We start from the raw sequence: 16,232 nt of genomic DNA on the forward strand, positions 1-16,232 counted from the left end.
CTCTCTCTCCCCCTCCCTCCCTCTCTCTCTCTCTCCCCCTCCCTCTCTCTCTCTCTCCCCCTCTCTCTCTCTCTCTCTCTCTCTCTCTCTCACGCAGTCGTAGTAAGCGGCACAGAAATGCCGACGTCAAACAGTGGTAGCCTGAACTGAAGCCCGTTTAAGAAAAAATGCCAAAACACCCTGCATGTTATGCCAAAAAAAACCTCGTGGTTTGTCTAAATACTAAGTCAAAGTATGATATTAAATTGTGACTTAAACAAAATTATGAAATTTACCAAAACAAAATGTTTATTTCCCATATCTCATCATTTGATTTTTCTTAAAAATTCATGATCTATTATCACTTGATTCTCCTCCCATTTTCTAGTGTTCATTGCATTTATTTTACTTATCCAGAGAAAATCCGTTTTTTTCTGTCCACTTGACCCCAAATAAATCTGTGAAAAATCTGACATAAAGCCAAACTAGAGCCTGCACGATTTTAAATGGCCAATGGTGAATTTTCAAATATACAGAAGAATATGACTTGCTTTTTTATAATAAATTGCACTATATGCATATTGCACATCCTAGTCTGAACACTAGAGGCTACTGTTGTAGTACTCCAGACCGGTCTGAAGACCACTTTTTGATGGTCTCGGTCTCCTCTCCTCTCCTCTCTTATTTGTTAACATCCTAACTTTGATTGGATGTAAAAGTTATTGCTTCAAATGCAACCAATAACCCTAATTAAAAATGTGTTGTTACCATTAACGACTGTCAAAGGAGTGTTGAATAAAGATGCTTATGTTGATTGATTGATCAATTTCCACTTTCACTGTGTGTCCCTGTATTTTTTGTATATGGCACACAATCAAAACAGTTCCTGCATCACTCAGCCCCAAAACTAGAAGGCATGAAGTTAAAAAAATAAAGATGACTTTCACTTTAGTAATTACTTTGTGGTAACTTGATTTACTCTGCTGCACAATATGTCCTGCAATAATAAAAGCCATAAAACCATATTTTGACATCTGGTTCTTTTATTAATCACACAGGTTTACAAGTCAAACATATCTGTAGGTAAAATACATTAAAAGCTGAAATGCAGACAAATCCTCTAGGTTTCACATTCACTTCAGTCAGAGTTTTGTCCATTTACATCCATTCTGAATATGTTCATAAAATAAACTTACACCTGATCAGGAAACCATAATTTGGACTTCAGGCAGTGGTTTCCACATGAACTCCATGTATTTACACAAAATAGTGATCTAAGTCTAAGTCTTGTTACTGTCAGGGCTCAGTTGCTGTTGATGTGTGGCTTTTCAGGATGCATGTTGTTTTGGCTGCTGTTGAAGGACTCACTGAGCTGGTGAAGGTCCCTTAGTAGGACGGCAAGCTGCTCCTCCTGTGGCCACATAGAAAACAGCCATGAATATGTCTCAGTCGACTCACTAATGTATGCAATTCAACTACTGTATACTGATTGTTTGTGGGACAGGGCAAATATTCCGCTACAAAACAATGTGTTTGTAAGTTTGAAATTAAATGCTTTTCACCTTGAAGCCCCAAATATTTCCCCATCAGACTTGATAGTTACTAGTTAGTCAACAAAGTTCAATGCACTATTCCTTAAAAAAGCTAGATAACTGTCTTTCTGTCTGTCTTACCAGTACGTTTATTCGCTCGGCTGCTGCAATGGCAACACTTAGCTTCCTCTCATCTTCCTCCTTTTCCTCCTCAATCACACCCAGCCTGTTGCAGACAAAGATAAAAGAGATGCTTTTATAAAAAAGAACAGAACACCACAGTAACACGTAATTTGGAAACATGAAATAATTTACTGATAATCAGTAAAAACAGCATAGCCTTTTGCTTTTATACACCCAATCCAAGCGTCAACAGCTTCATTAATCTTCGTGAGACTAAAGTTACAAAGTGTGGAATACACAGAGTATGTAGACTGAATACACAAGTGGCAAATACTGTTTAACTCTACTATCTTACCTGAAGGTGGCACTGGCCAGCTGCTCTTCACGCACAGCCAGCAGATTCCGGAGGTCATTCACCTCTGTCTGCAGCATTGCATTCTGGTCCTGGCTTTGGATGATGAAGTCCTCCAGGCGCTTTGCCATGTCCAGTTCACGCTCCGTCACCTGCTCTATCCCCAGGCGGAGCTCTGATAGCTCCTGAGCATGCTGGTGTGTGAATTGAAATGTAATAATGAAATCATACACACTATACAGCCACAATTATGTCACTTTAGTGAGTAGGAGGTTTGACATACCCTATCCAGTAAGGTGAACTGCTCACTCTCAGTCTTCATCTCACTTGACTCCCTGTTGTGACTGACTTTGATCCAGGGAACTGGTTCAGGTTGACGTTTGATACTGGCAGTCTGAAACAGCATAAAACATTTCTTTATAATTAACCACACAAAGTCATATCTCCGTGTTCACATACATGTCAAAAGTATGTTTATTATTACTGATTCAAAAATCACAGGCGATATTTCTAAGATAAGAAAGCCTACTAGAAAAATGTGAAGTATTAATTGCAGTGGGGGGAGCACATGACCTGCTGAGCTCTGGTAGTCCAAAATAGTTGAGCCAGGTTCACAGTTCCTCTTTGTACTCACAGTATTTGGGGATGAGATAGACGGTTGGTTGGTCTCCATCTCTTGTTCATGGTCAGCTATCGGCAGAGTTTCAGAACTTGTCTGCCTCTTTAAGCCATGTTTTGCTTGACCGGGACGTCTGTGTGGAGCGCTCTGAGTTCTGGCGACTGGCTTCCTCTCTCTCATACTCCTCCGAGACCTAACATCCCTGCTGGAAGAATGAATGTATTACTAATTTAAATGCCATACACCTAATTATGCCATTTGGAAAATCTGGCGCTGACCCAGAACCTCCTGGAAGTATTACATATGTGATCTGGCTTGGGAGCACATCTGGATTTGCCAAAAAGATCTGTAGGACATACCTGGTCTAGCACATAAGAAAGTCTGACCTACCTATATGTTCAGTAGTAGCCACCACAAGCCATAATGGATAAGTGGCAGACATTAATGGATGATTGGATGGATCACTGGTACAAAAACTTAAGGGAAAAGCACTATCGTCTGAGGCCAGTAAGGCATACAATTATCATACCCGTCTCGTAGGCCTTTAGAGTCCACAGGAAGCTGCTGGAGGGATGATTGGTGAGGGCTGTATTTGACCAAGTCTTTAGGAGGAACGTACACCGGCTTGTCTTGTCCAATTTGGCTGCAAGAAAGAGCCTGCTTGAGTAACATGTAACAACACCATGTTCAAGTTAGTAATAAATAATAAGTTGCTGACAAGTCAAATAAGAAATAGGCCTTAAACATACCTGCTAACAATGATCCGGGTCGCTTGAGGGCCCAGTGACTCTGAAATCTGGTTCAGAATCGAAGGCAGAGGGTGCAGCTTGTCAATTGTGTTCTGAGGAAGAAACACCCTGCATATTAGGTCCAATTTAGGTTACTCTGTAAACATGCTGTCAACATCTTGATACCTTGAATGTTTTATAAAAATTGTCACAAGCCACTTGGTACTATATAGTTCAGTACGTTGCGTGGCTTGGTTTGTGGAACCAAATAACTACTGTCAAAGTAGCAAACAAAAATTTAATTCGGTCTACGAATATGCAGAACATAAACTCATCCTACATCTTGTCCACACCTGATCTTAAAGGTTTTGGCTTAATGTGCTAGTACACTTCTTCAAAAGCGTTTGTAGAATGGTCAGAAAGCTTTGGAAACCTCCTCCTCCCACCTTTCTGATGTTGGAATTGGGGGCGGGTAAGCCTTTAAACTAACTAACCAACTATCATACTGGACTCTTTTGGTTTTCCATCATACCTGGTCCCTTTGATGGATTATGTCTACTAGCAGGCCATGCAGCACAGCCAAGCGCAGAGGCAGGTCCACATAACCATCGAAGGAAGTCATTGGAATTTCTGTGTCTGAATTGGACACTGTTTGCAGAAAGCCTCTCATTCCATCCCAGTGCTGCTGTAGGAATTGGTTCATAAAGAGCATGTATTCCTCCTTCTCCCCAAACCTGAATCAGAACACAAGATTTAATTTAATAAAAAAACACTTGTTTTTATATGCACAAAAGTGATTTTTTTATTTAGTCAAAGCAAATAAGAGGCCGCTCACAGGGTGAAGTTGGCCAGATTCTGAATGACTTTGGCAGTTAGGGTGAGGGTACGCAGGGTATTTGGCTCTGGATAAGGCTGTGTAAGACCAAAAAGAGAAGGACTGAGGATAGCAGGACATAAGAAGCGAAGGAAGAGGGAAGCAGAGATGAGACGTTGGCCAATCTCTGGTCTGCCCTGGTCTTCACACAGCTCCACCCAGCTGGAGAAGATCTTGTTTAACTCTTCAGGAAAGGATCTGAAGGCAAGAAATATGTCAAGCATCAGCTCAAATACCACTACTGGCCGGAACATTTAATATTTGTTATTTCATGTCTTTTTCTATGATGACCTCTCTTCTCTCACCCATGGATCTCAATAATCTTTTGCACCACCTCCTCACAGGTTTCCCTCAAGTGCCTCTGGTTGTTTGACAGTTCAGACGCAGAGCATTTACGAGGGTCAACTTCACAGTTCTCCACAGAAGTGTAAAGACGGGTGATAAAGTCCCCTGCAGTGAAAAAGAAAGCACAGAGTTCATTGAAAACAAAACAATAACCTACAACAATTACAGGAAACCACCTTTACCACTGAACTACCCTACCTAGTGTGTCAATGAGATACTTCTGGCCAACCAGCTTCATGTATTCATCGATGGCTTTAGTGGCCAGTGTGTTCTCTCTGAAGATCAGTGCCTCTTTCTCTCCAAGACGCTCTACCTCGGCACTGCCCAAATCAATGAGGAACTCCTGAAGCATACACATTCAATACACATCCAATTAAGAAAACATATTATTCCTTTTTGTTGTATTTTATAAATCAGATTATGTTTGAGTTCTATTCCATTTTGGGATTTCAAAACTATAATGCCGTTAGTTTATATGGATTACGAGACTCATTGTCTACCTTGGCTTTGCCAATACTCTGCAGTACATGGACCAGAGCTCCTGCCAGTTCTTCCTTCTCCTTCACATTCAGAAGTGGCTCCAGGCTTCTGCACATTTCTACATAATCCAATGTCACATACTCAGCAAACTCTTTGTATTTCTCCATGGGCAGCACTTGCAAATTCTGGAAACGGGCCTTGATGCGCAGTGAGGCCTGTGGCCCGAGCAGTTCTTTGTTACTCGCTGTGCCTGAGGCCTTGTGTGGAGTGATGGGATACCACTTCTCTTGATAGGTCCTCCCTCGGATCTCAGCTAAAGGTATGGCCACACTGCCCAGTGGGTACAGGCTGGTCTCGTCTCGGGAGTGACGCTTTTTCTTGGGGTCTTCGTCGCGGAAGATGTGCAGGGTGATTTGGGAGACACATGGCAAGTTGTCTAGCTCAAAGAATTCACCCCAGAATAACTGACATCCTCCAGCCACACCTCCACTGGCCCCCTGGCCTCCTGAAGGCCCAGTAGAGCTGTCCCCTGCCAGGCTGGAGCGGTTAGACGGCTTGCCGACAGCTCGGCTGGTGGTGCGGGCGAACAGGGTCCCGTCCAGGTGTACCTCGCAGTAATAACGCCGTTTGGGTGGAAGATCCTTAGCTTCATTTACCCACAGACTCAGGAAGTTCTCTGTGCGCTCAATGTTATCCTGTAAACAATGATGCATTTAGCTCTTTTAATTAGCATTTTGATTTTGCATAACACATTTTTATATTGGAGCTAATGGCTTACCTTATTAGGCTGGGCAGCCCGTCTCAGGTCTTCGATCCAACGGTCACGTTCGGCAGCTGAGGAGCAGCCAAAGCAGTGGGTGTTCTCTGAGTTTATTACCTAGAAATACATTGAAACCAACAGGACCAAGTTAGCCTGAGAAAGTTCATTTTTTTTACATAATGGAGGGCACTGTATGATGCATCTTGAGGAGCATGCATCACACACAGAATGCACATGGTCAAGTGTACCTCGAAGCAGTACTTCTCTCCCAAAATAGAGCTGTGGACTGGCCTGATGACAGTGCTGGTGTCTGCACTCAGATCTACACTCCCCACTGGAATTGACACAGACTCCCGGGAACCATAGTGCCTTAGAAATAAACAGAGTATAAAAAGTGAGTCAAAATTCAAATGATAAAAATGTTAAGTGTTAAATACCATAACTTGTATTTAATGTTACACCCATGCGACACAAGCCCTGTGTTTCACAGACTGCTGGTACTATGAATGTATGCACGCGATATGTTTATTGATAGATTAGGATCACTTCTTATCATTGTGGTACATTTAAAAAAACAAGGGCTTGTAGAGATCACATCGATGGCCACATAATTTTGTACTGACATTCATGGTTCCTACAGGTTGTACTGCCTTTGGTGATCCCTGAGCACTCCTGTTTCAGTTTTTTTGTGACATATCTATTGGACAGATTGCCATAACATTATTATTATTCACTTATCCGATGAAACATCTCCTGCAACAATATCAGGATCCCCATAAATTTTGGTACAGACATTCATGTCCCCCGCAGGATATACTGTAATAAGTTCAAGTCATCCAAAATTATCCAAAGTGTTCATTATTTTGGTTTATGACCAAATACCGATCTTACAAAACTGAAAATATTCCCATTACCCTCAGTTGTACTTTGCATTTTGTGTTTTGTACAAATGGTAACATGCTAACATGCTAACTAAGATGATGAACACCGTAAATATGATACTTGCATCAGCATGTCGTCTTGTTACCATGCTGAAGTTACCCATTTTGCTCAGCTGCACAGAGATGCTCGTATGGTTGTAGACTCTTGTTTTAGAATAGAATAGAATACACTTTATTGTCCCTTAGGGGAAATTTGTCATGGACTCAAAAGTGCGTAGTTCATAGTAGTTGCTGCCCTTACAGACAATAAATACACGAAAAATACAAATAACAGCCGAAGACGTACACATAGGCTATACGTACTCATGACACATCCAATGAAAGATTAAAACAAATAATAAAACAAAAAATAAAATAAAATACAAAAAACAACAAGCAGGACACCAAGTTATTGCACACTTCCCAGGCTTCAGCGTACAGATCTATTTAAAATTTTGATTTAAAATTTGGATGGAGAAAGAGTATTTAAAACGGTTCAATTTGTTTTTTGAGATTCTTTACCTTCTGCCAGAAGGCAAGAGCTCATATTCCATTTGTAGGATGTGGGAAGGGTCCAACGGTACTCTCCGCGCCTGCCTGAGTAAAGACTGCTCATAGATGGAATGAAGGGAGAGCTTTTCAGTCCTCCCCATCACCTTCGTAGCAGTCTGTACCAGGGGCTGCAACTTTGATTTGGACTGTGTTTTACAGTTTTAGACGGTGCAGGAGGACTACTTCTGGGCTGCACTGTCTTTGTCTTCACAGACATCCCAGTGAACCTTACCTGTTTCCTTTGTTTAGTCCCATGGGGTTCAGTTGGGTGTTGCTATTCCTCTTAGCCTTGTTCTCGAGACGTCGCTTAATCAGTCCCTAAGGGGGAAGAAGGCAAGCATGTTGTAAGAGCAATTAAGAATTACATCAACAGGAAATGAAGGGTTAGCTGAAGGATTGTTATCGCTGCTGTGTGCTGTACTTACCCTCACACCGCCATCTTGGTTCTTTGGTCGAGTGCCACCCGGCAGACCCACAGGGTCAGGGCTACATTCTAAGTATCAGGAAGAAATGAACACAAAATGTCAATGTCAACCTTTTTCATTATTCTAACATGCTTGTTGGTGTTAGGCAATTATATATACATATATATCTATATATATATAAATGTAGTTTCTTTCTGTTTGTGGTCAATACTTTGTATATTTCTATTATATGTTCTGAGTAATTTGCTTCTAATATCCAATTTCCAAACCACATTTTTGATTGACACTCCCTGAGTGCAAACCCTTCTCTCAAAACTACTGGTCAAAATTCAGTCTCTGCACTGCTCCAACACTCCTGCCAGCACTAATTTACAAGAAACTAATAACAAAGTAGTTTAAATAAAATAACAGACTGGTCGTGTCACCGGGGAGCTCTCCCCCTCTCCAAATTGCAACCCCTCAGCCTTGCTCATGAATTTTGAGGTCCTTTGTATGAGCATCAAAAGGATATAATGACAAAATGAAACCTCTCATCGAGCCCTGCAGATGTTCTGCCTGCCAGATTTCTTAAAAAAGTTTTAAACAGTATTGGTCCCACGATTTTATCTATTGTCAATAGTTCTCTGTCCTCTGGATGTGTTCCCTCCAGCCTGGAGAACCTTGACCCTACTGATTTAAAATAGCAATGGGAAATGCCTCCTCTTCTGAGGCCCCTCTAACCAATAAGGCTCCATCCTTGGCCCCTTGTTATTTTGTGTGTACATACTGCCATTAGACCAGATCATTCACAATCAGAAGATCCAGTACCACTGTCATTGCTCTTGGTGGGAACTGTTGGGCTTCTGTAAATATCATCACAGAGTACGGTCTAGATCTGCTCTTTTATGAAAAGCGCTGCGAGATAACTGTTGTTGTGATTTGGCGCTATATAAATAAAATTGAATTGAATTGAATTGAACTGATGACAAACTTAAATATTTCCCATTAAAAACAACTGATGAAGGCGATTTTAAACATCTTTCATCCTGTATGGGTGATATTAAGCCCGGCTGTCCCAAAACCTTCTCCAGCTTAGTGACAATAAAACAGAAGTCATTATTTTTGGCCCCCCAAAGTCTGTCACTATTTTACAAAATAATCTTGGAACCCCAGCCACAAACATCAAACCTGCTGCCAGTAACCTGGGTGTAATATTTGACCATGATCTTTCTTTTAAAAAACATTTTACAGGGGATTTTTTTCGGGGATGTTTTTACCAGTTAAGAAACAATTTTAAAAACAGGTCAACAGTGATCTAGAGATTTTGTGATCGTGAGACGATGCTTTTATTTCATCTAGATTGGGTTATTGTAATTCATTGTATTCAGGGCTAAGCAAGCGAAGACAAGATCCCGTCAGTCAGAACGGGCTTTTGCAGTCAAAGCCCCTCAGCTCTGGAACGCCCTGCCTAAGAACCTGAGGCTCGCAGGAACAGTAACATCTTTTAAATCACTTCTCAAGACATACTTTTACAAAACAGCCTTTGTAACTCTGTTTTGATAAGTGCTGTGTAAATAAATGTATTACTTTAATATTATAATTTCTGCAGTTCCAGTGAAGTCTCAAAACATTAGTCAAGACTAGTATTAGCAAATACTTTCAGGCAAGGCCATACAGGATGTGGTTTTCAGTTGGAGCTGCAGATATCTAAGTTAAGTAATTGTCTATACTTCTCTAGCAGACATTCTTATTATATAAATCCATTTCAAGCTTTGCAGAGGATGAAATTAGAAAATCACATTCTTCCTTGATCCCCCTTCATGTGTCTCTTCAGTGTCCCTTTGTTAGCTCTTCAGTTATAAGGTAAAGATATCTTTAAAGTCAATATTGTGAATGTAGAAGATTTTCTTTCTGTTTTCCTTACCCAAAGCCCCACCACAAACAATCCAGCGTCTAAATCCCATCATTTAGTCCAAACGCGTGCCACAGTCTTGTTACATCAATCTCTGACCCTTCAACATTGCCCTCCTCTCTTCATTAACATATGTTGAACGAGCCAAACAGCCAAGATCAATATAGGATCAGAAACTTCCACAGTGAGGCCTTACAACTTCTTCTGTGCAAAACTCCAGACTGGAATTGTAGCAGATGCAGACTATGACCTCTCTGAGTCTACGATCTTTTAATGAACTGCTAGAACACCCAGGCTCGATGCTATCTTCCCCAAAAAAGGAAGCAATTTGACAGTCACTCCCCCACATAAACATCCTCTGTCTACAGAATCATATTTAGTGTTGCTGTGACGTCAGTAGCTGTTTTTCTAATCAGATTGGCCCAACTTCCTCATGCTTTTGCCTAGTGTTAACTGTATGAACATGAATTTGTTGTGTGTGTGTGTGTGTGTGTGTGGGGGGGGGGGGGGGGGGGGGGGGGGGGGGGGGTATGTATTAACCTGTGTCGATATCTACAAGGTTCTGCATGCTGAGGTTGGACAGGTTGCTGCTGACACGGTTTCGGGTCCACATGGTTGGCTGAAAAAAACACACATATTTTGTCACTCTATCACACTATCAAGACTTGAATGTGTGCTCTTTTTTACTATAGTGTAGTGCTTTCCCCGTTCAGTTGGTTTTAATGCTTCATGTTTGGACTGTGTCTACAGTTGTTACAGACTTTTGGTTAACCATGGGTAGTTGGTGTTGTGTGTCTTGGTACCTCCTCCTCTGGAGAAATGAGAATTTGTCCATCCTCAAGCATACAGTTGCTAATGTCCCATAATGGGACCTCCTGAGGCGGGGCCCATTGTAGTCTTGGGAGTTCACTGGCTGCAGCTGGTGTAGGTTCACCCGCATCTGTCACACAAGCAGATATGTACACACACACACACAAACAAACACAGTGATACTCATCACCACACAGTTAAGAGAGAATCGGCACTTGGAAGCAGTCTATCCACACCATACAATCACAAAATAAACCACAAATCACTCCGGAGAACCAACTATATAGGTAACTCAAATATGAATATTGCAGGAACATAATAGCAGGCGCACGCTGGCCCTTGTTTGTTTTTGATTTTTGGTAATTATGGCGTGATGGCACTTATCTCACACAGAATTTGTCCACTCCCATTTGTGGAGCTGCCAGGGCTGCTGATACTATCGCTCTCTTGTCATGACACACAAGAGATGAGCTGCACACATCCTGTGGTTACTCTAGTTTTTACTTGATGTACACGTCCTTTGACATGTCTTTGCGTGGTAGTTTAGGTTTAAATCTTCTCCTTTTAAAGATTTTTTTGGTGCGTTTTGCACAATAATGTGTAGGCTTTTTCTAAAAGGAAAGCTGATGCAAAGTGACATTTTATATAATAAATGAGACTTTATCTTTGTTTATAATTTTATATAATCCAGATAAAAATTCTGTGCAGCTGGATGATTGTGGCTCAGTGTAGCCAATGTTTCTCGCCAAAGTGTGTCAGCTCAGGCCCAATATGTACCTAGTTTTAGTTGTAAACTTTGGCTAGGTCCAGTTTGCTGAAGTTCTCCTGGCGTTGGCTCTCTGATGTCACTAGATGAATGGTTGAATGTTTTATTTTAAACTGCTGTTGGCAGCAACAGTTAATCATGACTGCAGAGTTTCATAAATCTTTTATGGGTGCTTAAAAGTAAAGAACATTGGTCTAATTCAACCGTGAATTTTTCCAGCCGTGTCCTTTTCAGAAGTCATTACTTGAATTGAAACCTGTATTGCTTTAGCTCTGAGTTTCTTCTCAGCAGAACAGACGTTTCCTGTGGGAGTGGTTTTGTAAATCTAGGTAAGATACTGCTTGGTTTTTCTTCAGTTACGGCTAAGTTAACCCTCTGGCTGCAGTTTTGACCTTTTTTGGAATGTGTTGGTTTTGGTCTTGGTTCACTGTGGCACTTGATTTCTGTATCTGAAAAAACTAAGACCAGCTGTTGCTGAGACTGTAGGTCCAGTGATGTTCATTTAAATACATTTGAAAATGGCAGGGCTGGGATTACAGCCTTGCTTAACACCGTCACACATTAAACAGAATCTACCACTGATTTGACATGCAGATTGAAACATGACTTCTCCCTTTACTGCTCTTTATTAGTTAAGAAAATAATCTTCACACCAAATCAAAGATTTTATTCATAACTCAATGCACTAAACATGCATTATTTTGTCTTTATTTTGATAATTATTTTTATATATACACTACATATACGTGTGCTATGGGGAAAATGTAATTGTATCTACAAATCTTTAGTTGAGAATACTGCTAAGTAATTTCTAGAGGTTACCGACTCTAACTACTACTTCAGTGATAGGGGATACCAGTGATGTCTGGTAATTTTCAATATTTTTAACATAATCCTTTAGAGGTTTTCCATTTATCTCCAGTTTGAACCTACACCTCACTGTAGTTTTTGTTGGAAAACATTCCAGTTTCCCAAAATTTAACCCCTTCAATTAGTTGCAACTAGATAGTGTTTTGACTTTTAATATTGATACATTTCCATCTTTAAGTTCTTCTTTAAGGTTGTTCATATCTTAATTTAAATTTGTCAGCTTTTCTCTTAAGTTGTGTTATTATTGCTGAGTTTGTCTAATATGGCACTAGATGCTGAACTACTCTTAAGACTTATACACCGATATTTACCACGTGTCACTGTGAAGAAAGTCACACATACCCCACCTACTATAGTGTCACTGAAGGACACTATAAAGTGTTAGCTAAACATGCATACAGTAAAAGGAAATCATGCTTACCACATGGGTTAATCATTTTGCTTTGTCAAAACAAAATGCCTTAGAGTGCATGTTACCATACTTTTATGTGTTCACATATCAAGATGTATCATTCCAACAACTGTGCTAATCTCAAACATTAAATTGGGATTTTGAAATAATATGAGTATATGTCTACTTTCAGATTAGGTGTTGTTACCTGGCACCAAGTTTGGGGTGCTGCTCCGACTTTGCAGACGGGGCCTCTTGAGCTTCTGGGACACAGTCCTCAGGTACTTTTTTAGGAGCGCCCCTCCGCCTCCTCTCTGTGAAGGGTCTGTGGAGGAGACCCCCGAGGCCTCCGCTAACGATGAAGCTGGCTGAGCTGAGCTGGCAGAGCTAGAGGAAGGAGACAGGGCTGCAAACAGTGACCCGGGAGGCTCCGACAGGGCCCTTCTGAACGGGTTCTTTCTGGTTCCTCCGGCGGCTCTGTCTGGCTTCGCTCCCTCTCCACCTTTCCCACTGGATGAACTTTTGTCTCCAGGGTCCTCGCTCAAGGCCTTGCGCCAGTTTTGCATCTTGCTCCATTTGTTGGTGGAGGCCTTCTGAATCTTATCTATTGTAGATGTGGAAGAAGCTGCTCCTTCTTCTTCTTCTTCTTCTTTCACCTCATTGAGAGTTGCCTTGGAGCCAGTGTGCCACTTGTATGTGTTGAGGGGGTCGGGGGTCTCAGATGTTTGTCCTTGAGGAGGCTCCACAGGAGATTCCTTTTCCTTCGCTGGTGATCCTTGCTCCTTCGGCGGTTGTTGAGCTGCAGGCTCTAAAGGTTTCTCCTCAGTGCCCATTTCAGATTTTTAGGGTGTGTTACTCAGTTTTGTCTCTCCTCAAGGACACGTCCAAATAAATTCAAAAACCTTCATAGGACACCTCTTCAGCTTCCCTCCTGATTTAATACTATCTTGGAGTTTGTTGAGAGTGCTAAGGGTGACAAAGTAGTTCCTTTCTTCACTGGTTCTATCTCACTGCTTTTCTTGTTTCCTGTCTTGCAAAACGTCATCCGGCAACAACTTGCATCGAGCTGCTCTGTGGTTGCTTTACTGCAGCGCCCGACTTTTCTCACTCACAGTCCGCTTGCTTCCTCATGAAATGGCACAGAGAAGTTCACCCTGTTTTTTTGTTGTTTTTTTACAGAGATCAACATTCACTTAATACTTCCCTTCTTCCTCACTTCCTGTTCTGCTTTTATGTCTAAGGTTTTTTATACAGATACAACTTTCTGTTGTGCTTTTACACACATGACCCAGGATGTACATGCTTGATTTTTGAAGTGTGATTTGATGTAGGCCTACTGTGGGTAGTTATCAGCTCCAACTTCATCTTTAAGGGAACCTGTTTGTCTGTCAGTTTTTGAGTAATTTAGTCTGTCACAGTATGAGTGTGACAAATGTGGTTTTAAATTCTCTGTTTGAAGCACAAGGATGCATTTTCAGTTCTACCTCTTAACCTCCCTCACTCACACTCACACACACACAAGTCTTCTCTAATTAATGAAAATCAAAGATACCTGATGATTAAATGAATCTCAGAACTCATAATACAAAATCTGTCTTCTGATGTTCAGGAGTATACCCTTGACATTTGTCCTGTCTAGCAGAAACAAATATCTTGAATGCTATTGCACGTTAAGGTCTAGAACGCAAATACTACCTGCGACTATTGTCAATATTAATGATCAATCTAGCAGTCCTTTAAGTAAAAGGGGCAGTATTTACTTGTTATCAGCTACCTGTGGGTGTATGGACTGTTGACTGTTAAGATCAGTTTCCTGTCAAACTGAGGCTGCACTTCCTGTTCAGATCGGTTTGTCAGACGCTGAAAACCACTTCCTGCACTCATGCTGCTCTCGGCGCGTACACACCTGCAGGATTTTTCTGTGTCCCAGTAGGGCGGGATGTCAGCACTAATGTCAGTCCTTGCCTAATGGCAAAATACAAGTGGACTGCAAGTTAACGATGCCACTGCAGCACTTTATAAACAGTACTGTTAATTACTCATTTTAGTAAGTAAGTAAACTTCAAATTACTGTCCAACAACCACTCTGCAAACATAGTCATACATGAATACATGTATTATTCTTTTTTTTAAAGAATCTGTTGTATGAGGCCACAAGAAGTTACATTTTTTACTTGTTTTATTGTGGCCCTCTGGTGGCTGTGTTTTAGTATTCATAATGGTATTGAAATTAAACTGAAAATGTGAATTGACCGTAGAACTGCAATGATGACGAAAACCCCCCCAGCCATCTGAAGATGTCGCCTCAGCAGATCATCCATCCATCCATCGTCAACCACTTATCCTGCGTATACGGTCACAGGGGGCTGGAGCCAATCCCAGCAGACATCGGGCGAAAGGCATGGTACACCCTTGACAGCTCGCCAGTCCATCGCAGGGCCACACACAATCAAACAACCAGTCACATGCACAACATACATGGAACAACCAAGTTTCGAACCCACGATCTTCTTGCTGTGATGCGACAGTGCTAACCACTGCATCACCGCCCATCAGCAGATCATTCTAAGAGAAAAACATTTTGATGTATGGTACTAATTAAAAAAGTCTAGACCTACCTAGTCTGCATAGAGTAGGTATAAAATATTGTCTGGTGATATTTAGCTTAATCTGTCTTCCTTTCCTTTAACATTTGCTAATTAGAACTAGAGATTAGTTATGCAGGTATTTAGTCACAAAAAGTACAAGGTAAATTTTGACTTGATGATGGCGCTAGATGAACAGTTAAGGGATCACCAAAGCTGATTCCTGAGGGGAACATGTCTGTACCATACTTCATGTCAGTCCATTCAAAAGTTGTCAAGACATTCAACCCAAAACCACAAATGTCAACCTGCGCACGGTACTAGTCTGAGAGCAATGACTGTCTCTTTCATCTTACAAATGTGGATATGTCACTAGACATTGACCAACATTTGACGTGCTGGTGTGAAAAGTCCGGCAAGATAAAGTGCCACCTTTCCATTTATCTTTGCCACTACTGTTGGATAACATGGCATAATTTTAATCAGGAACACAAGTTTACATAAATACAGAAGCTTTATTTGAAAATAACTTTAACGCCATAGACCGTTTCAATTAGATCTAGAGTTCTATAAAGAGCAGCCTATCAGCAGCCTTGGGAGATGTGGCTTCATTACACAGAATAATGTCAGCTCCAGTTTGTTAATGATAGTGAAGAAGGTGAGGCTATAAGGAAAAGTAGAATGGATTTTGTTTTGGCTAAAATTGAAACCTGTTTTTGCTGAAGACATCCACTCAAGTCTCTTCCTAAATTGCAATTTGTTGTAACTGCAGCCATTGCCCAGTAGAGGACACTGTACATTCATTATAAACTCTCTCAAATAATGTAGTACATTTCAGTACATTTCTTTTTCATAGAAACCTAATAATATTTTTCATTGTATAAATCCAGTGTGGCATATCACCATTTGTTATGGATGCAACTGTCATAAATGCCCGTAAGATCACATGCTCTTGATCAGCCTCTGCACAGCTAATTACACACAAGTATAAAAGCATCTACGTACAGTTTTTGTTCTAAGGAACATACATGTATCCATCTGTATTTGTAATTAGTATATGAATAATCTTATAATCTTTTGATATCCCCACCGTATGTCTTGAACAGATTTTCATTTTACATATTTCCAACACCCAAGCAAACCGAGGACAAGACTTCCTAAATGAGAGATGGCTGCGGTATAGCTTACACATGCTTCACTTGATGAATTAAGGATTTTTTAGGATACTTC

The 16,232-nt window shown here is 41.0% G+C and overlaps 1 protein-coding gene across 3 annotated transcripts; it reads right to left on the reverse strand.

Moving 5' to 3' along the window:
• Nucleotides 1–1,004: 1,004 nt before the first annotated feature.
• On the reverse strand, nt 1,005–13,562 carry rasal3 (RAS protein activator like 3). 3 transcript variants are annotated; one of them, XM_046047935.1, is made up of 19 exons: nt 12,626–13,562; nt 10,384–10,520; nt 10,121–10,199; nt 7,690–7,757; nt 7,497–7,582; nt 6,041–6,161; nt 5,811–5,909; nt 5,053–5,727; nt 4,751–4,895; nt 4,513–4,657; nt 4,169–4,405; nt 3,866–4,067; nt 3,355–3,446; nt 3,135–3,248; nt 2,621–2,810; nt 2,270–2,380; nt 1,990–2,180; nt 1,653–1,737; nt 1,005–1,390 (listed from the first exon to the last, which is right to left on the reverse strand). In XM_046047935.1, the coding sequence occupies exons 1-19, from the start codon at nt 13,248–13,250 to the stop codon at nt 1,283–1,285; spliced, it is 3,510 nt and encodes a 1,169-aa protein (XP_045903891.1). In that variant the 5' UTR covers nt 13,251–13,562; the 3' UTR covers nt 1,005–1,282. The 3 variants fall into 3 exon arrangements, with proteins under 3 accessions (XP_045903891.1, XP_045903892.1, XP_045903893.1); XM_046047936.1 differs by having other exon boundaries at nt 2,621–2,807; nt 12,626–13,553; XM_046047937.1 differs by lacking the exons at nt 10,121–10,199; nt 10,384–10,520; nt 12,626–13,562 and adding an exon at nt 9,593–9,821.
• Nucleotides 13,563–16,232: the final 2,670 nt, after the last annotated feature.

The sequence above is a fragment of the Micropterus dolomieu genome, linkage group LG04 (genome assembly GCF_021292245.1).
Source record: "Micropterus dolomieu isolate WLL.071019.BEF.003 ecotype Adirondacks linkage group LG04, ASM2129224v1, whole genome shotgun sequence".
NCBI classification, from domain to species: Eukaryota; Metazoa; Chordata; class Actinopteri; order Centrarchiformes; family Centrarchidae; genus Micropterus; species Micropterus dolomieu.

Bases quoted from the DNA above. Each gene is read 5' to 3' on its own strand.
- rasal3 (XM_046047935.1), bottom strand. From the start codon at position 13,250: ATGGGCACTGAGGAGAAACCTTTAGAGCCTGCAGCTCAACAACCGCCG. The intron at 1,738-1,989 runs GTAAGATAGTAG...TGTCTGCAACAG, and splicing joins CTGGCCAGTGCCACCTTCAG to GCTGGGTGTGATTGAGGAGG. The intron at 1,391-1,652 runs GTAAGACAGACA...ATGTGGCCACAG, and splicing joins CCGAGCGAATAAACGTACTG to GAGGAGCAGCTTGCCGTCCT.